Source organism: Hyla sarda, chromosome 10 (genome assembly GCF_029499605.1).
Source record: "Hyla sarda isolate aHylSar1 chromosome 10, aHylSar1.hap1, whole genome shotgun sequence".
Taxonomy (NCBI): domain Eukaryota; kingdom Metazoa; phylum Chordata; class Amphibia; order Anura; family Hylidae; genus Hyla; species Hyla sarda.
Window position 1 is genome coordinate 115,055,738 of NC_079198.1, and position 4,757 is coordinate 115,060,494.

A 4,757-nucleotide genomic window follows, 5' to 3' on the forward strand; every position below is an offset into this window, starting at 1 on the left:
AAAAATACTAAAAGTCAGTGTTTCCCTACAAGGGGGCCTCCAGCTGTTGCAAAACTACAACTCTCAGCATGCCCGAACAGCCAAAGGCTGTCCAGGCATGCTGGGAGTAGTAGTTTCACAACAGCTGGAGGCACCCTGTTAGAAGAACACTGAGCTAAGTGTAAAAGGAAAATTGAGTCAAATAAAAAAAACTTTTGCTCACCTAATCCCGACCCCCTGCATATGCCCTCCGTGCGCTCTGGTCCCTGCTCTCTTCACTATTCATCTTCTAGGACCTTTCCCTTTTCAGCCAATCACAGGCCGCAGTGGTGTAAAGCCTGTGATTGGCTGAAGGGGAAAGGACTTGTTCTGCAGTAAATACACTAGGTTTGAAATCTGCCGGCAAACCTAGTGTATCCTGCTGCAGAACAAGGTGACAAGGGGGGGGGGGGGGGGGGATGAATGTGACAAAGGGGGGAATGTGACAGGGGGGGGGAATGTGACAGAGGGGAATGTGACAGGGGGGGGATGTGACAGAGGGGAATGTGACAGGGGGGGAGAATGTGATGGGGAGGGGGGGGAGAATGTGACAGAGAGGGGAATGTGACAGAGGGGGGAATGTGACAGAGAGGGGAATGTGACAGAGGGGGGAATGTGACAGAGAGGGGAATGTGACAGAGGGGGGAATGTGACAGAGGGGGGAATGTGACAGAGAGGGGAATGTGACAGAGGGGGGAATGTGACAGAGGGGGGAATGTGACGGGGGGGGATGAATGTGATGGGGAGGGGGGGGGAGAATGTGACAGAGGGGGGAATGTGACAGAGGGGGGAATGTGACAGGGGGGAATGTGACAAAAGGGGGAATGTGACAGAGGGGGGAATGTGACAGGGGGGGGGGGAATGTGACAGAGGGGAATGTGACAGGGGGGGGATGTGACAGAGGGGGGAATGTGACAGGGGGGGAGAATGTGATGGGGAGGGGGGGGAGAATGTGACAGAGAGGGGAATGTGACAGAGGGGGGAATGTGACAGAGGGGGGAATGTGACAGAGGGGGGAATGTGACGGGGGGGATGAATGTGATGGGGAGGGGGGGGAGAATGTGACAGAGGGGGGAATGTGACAGAGGGGGGAATGTGACAAAAGGGGGAATGTGACAGAGGGGGGAATGTGACAGGGGGGGAGAATGTGACAGAGGGGGGAATGTGACAGGGGGGGGGGGGGAATGTGACAGAGGGGAATGTGACAGGGGGGGGATGTGACAGAGGGGGGAATGTGACAGGGGGGGAGAATGTGATGGGGAGGGGGGGGAGAATGTGATGGGGAGGGGGGGGAGAATGTGACAGAGAGGGGAATGTGACAGAGGGGGGAATGTGACAGAGGGGGGAATGTGACAGAGGGGGGAATGTGACGGGGGGGGGATGAATGTGATGGGGAGGGGGGGGGAGAATGTGACAGAGGGGGGAATGTGACAGAGGGGGGAATGTGACAGAGGGGGGAATGTGACAAAAGGGGGAATGTGACAGAGGGGGGAATGTGACAGGGGGGGGGAGAATGTGACAGAGGGGGGAATGTGACAGAGGGGGGAATGTGACAGGGGGGGAGAATGTGACAAGAGGGAAGAATGTGACAGGGGGGAGGGGAATGTGACATGAAGGTGGGGGATGTGACAAGGGGGGGGGGCATGTGACAGGGGGGAAGGGGAATGTAACATTGAGGGGGGAGAATGTAACAGGAGGGGGAATGTGACAGGGGAGATGTGAAATGGGCGGGGGGGGATGTGAAATTCAATTTAAAAAATTGTACAAATTTCCAGACAGAATCATACCGCCAGGGAGGTTAATAACGGACTATAACGGATTAAAACGGATAATGTAAAAATCCCGTGGACTATAATGGGATTTTCTAACGGACGTTTAATGGCCGATTTTCAGGGTTTTCATAACGGAACATCAAACAGATCTTTAAAATGGATGAATTTTATAGTGTGAAAGCAGCCTAAACTGTAAGTCAAAGCTACTTCTACAAATGAAGTACCTACTGTCAAGCTCAAGTTATATCAGTAGTACAGTGGCCTGCATAATTAATACAATAACTACAAGTCCAAGCAAGCCTGCAAGGTTCCCTGTGTTCCGGTTACCTCTGTGGAAACTGCGTAACTGTAAAGACTGTTTCCTGCATATTACAAGTAAAAGTTCCAGTTACTTCAAATCCTTGCTGTGGACCTTCATTCACTGCATGCCGTTTTTGGGCTTGTTGTCGGCAGTGGCCTATACCAAAACAATATGACTAATGAAGAGAACAACAGCTGGAGGCACCTAACCAAAAAACCTGAAGCAAAAAATAGGATATATGGAGAGCGAAGACAGAAAATCACAGTGGTTCAAAAAATCTGAGCTAAGCGGTGGTGCAAAGGAATAAATAGCGCCAAAAATGAAATAACAAAAAGAAAAGATCCAGCAACTCACCACAACCATCACTCAGTAAATAGCTGCCGCCATCGATGTCCGGGATCTAGCGGAAAGCTCAGAGGCTACAAACCGGGTGAGTTTCGTGCAATCAGCCCTTCTTCCGGCCCCTATACCAAAACAACCACATCCTGGCGTCACTAACACTAAGGGGTTAACAACATCTTGCCCCCGGGGTTAATACCGCCAGACCCTGCTACATCCATTGCAACACCCCGTGGTCACCACACATGTAATATGTAAGTATATTTAATACATTTGGAAACATTTCTAATATTCTGTTTTCTCATTTTAGGGTACAGAATAAAGGAAGGAAAACTAGATTTAATTTTTATATTAAAATTTTAACATGTTTGATAAATTTGAATGAATATATCTGGAATTTGATCTCATAAATCCCTATTATAGAAGAAATATGGAAAGAATCTTCAATCATAGCCGAGTTAACGAAATTGTGCTACAAGGATTCCCAACTCTTCAACACTTCCATTTTCTCCTCTTTGCAATCCTACTTATCATCTACCTTTTTATCATTTCTGGCAATGCTGTAATACTGCTTGTAATCTGCAGAGAGTCCGCCCTGCACTCCCCCATGTACTTCTTCATCGCAGCATTATCATGTTTTGAAATCTGCTACACGGCCGTCACAATTCCAAAAATGTTGGCCGACCTATTGGATGAAGAGAAGAAGATCTCTTTGAATGGATGCCTTGTGCAGGCTTATTTCCTACATGCTCTTGGAGCAGCTGAATGCTACATCCTCACAATCATGGCATATGACCGATATTTGGCCATCTGTAAGCCATTAAGATACTCATCTATTATGACTACTGGCCTATATGTCAATCTGGTTGCTACCTGTTTAATTGGAGGAATTCTAAGCCCGGTCATTGAAACCATCTTAATTTCTCGCCTTCCATTTTGTGGTCCAAACCGTATTGAGAATGTATTCTGTGACTTCCCTCCATTGATCTCCTTGGCATGTACAGATACTCGGTTGTATATAATGGTTGAATTTATCGTCAGCTCCTTTATCATCCTCTTGACATCTGCTTTTGTTTTTTTCTCTTACACCAGGATAATATACATTATCCTAAGGATTAAGTCCAAAGATGGACGCCGGAAAGCCTTCTCTACTTGCGGGGCGCACATTATGGTTGTCACTTTGTTTTTTGGCAGCATTGGCTTTATGTATATACGTGTTAGAAAAAGTTACTCTGAAGACTATGACCGGGTGGTGGGTCTCACCTATGCGGTCTTTACACCTTTAGCCAATCCCATCATTTATGGTTTGAGAAATGAGGAAATAAAAAGATTTCTACATAAACTTTTACCATCAGAACAATTTTTATGCACATGCCAATATGGCAGCAGTAGATTGGTAGTAAAAATGCAAAAATAAAAATGAAAATAAATTTGCAATAGAATTAGTGTTATCATACAAATGTTATTGAGCAACTCGTTGCAGCCCTATGGATGAACCCCTAGTGTAAAACTAAAACATATTTGTCAAACTCAACTTTCAACTTTATTTTGACCTAAAGTGTATTGGTAATTGTGGTGAATTTTGTCTTCTGGAAAAAAAAATCTTTATGAGCCAATAAGGGCAATGGGGAAGGCAAGCTACTTTTCATATAGATGTTTACAGCATCAATACAGTGGGGAAAATATATTAGAACCAGTGCATAGAAAGAATAAAGAAGTTGTCTTTAGTGACCTATCAGATTCCAGTTCTTATTTTTATATTGTGATTTACATAACTTTGGGAAAACGGGTTGAATCATCTTGGTGCTTAGTAAGGATGAAAATTTGTTTTTGGATCAGATTCTAAAAAGTTGGTCAACCATTTAGCTTTGGATTCAGAGGGCTTTTCAGATTTGGAATTTTCCCAATTACCCAGAAAAGTTGTGCGTGGTCCCCTAGGGTGGAAACCAACCCCTTTAAAGCTCCCTAACACTATGACTAAAAAAAATGATTCGTTTTTGGGGCTAATGCCTGACGGTGTTTATACGTGCAGGCTGGCATTGGAAGAAGCTATGATTTTTATCAAGCCATCTGAAAAGTATCTTTTTTTTGAGAAGTAAACTGCCAGGACTCTGTGTGCCTACTTGTTCGGCAAAGCAAAAAAAAGGAATGGATTTTTATCAAAGCTGTTAAAAAATTATCCAATTTTGTTAATTGTCATAGATATGGTTCCCAATAATATCAGCACAGTATGAAACAAAATAGACAAGGCAGGAGATGTGCGCCTAGTAGGGCTAATAGTAGCATCCAATTACATTGACGTGATCTAAGGTGATATAAGGTGCTCA

General features: G+C 45.1%; 1 protein-coding gene across 1 annotated transcript; it reads left to right on the top strand.

The window, feature by feature from the left end:
• The first annotated feature begins 1,960 nt into the window (after positions 1-1,960).
• On the top strand, positions 1,961-4,220 carry LOC130293816 (olfactory receptor 6N1-like). Its single transcript, XM_056542950.1, has 2 exons — positions 1,961-2,521; positions 2,741-4,220. The coding sequence occupies exon 2, from the start codon at positions 2,861-2,863 to the stop codon at positions 3,845-3,847; it is 987 nt and encodes a 328-aa protein (XP_056398925.1). The 5' UTR covers positions 1,961-2,521; positions 2,741-2,860; the 3' UTR covers positions 3,848-4,220.
• The last annotated feature ends 537 nt before the right edge of the window (positions 4,221-4,757 follow it).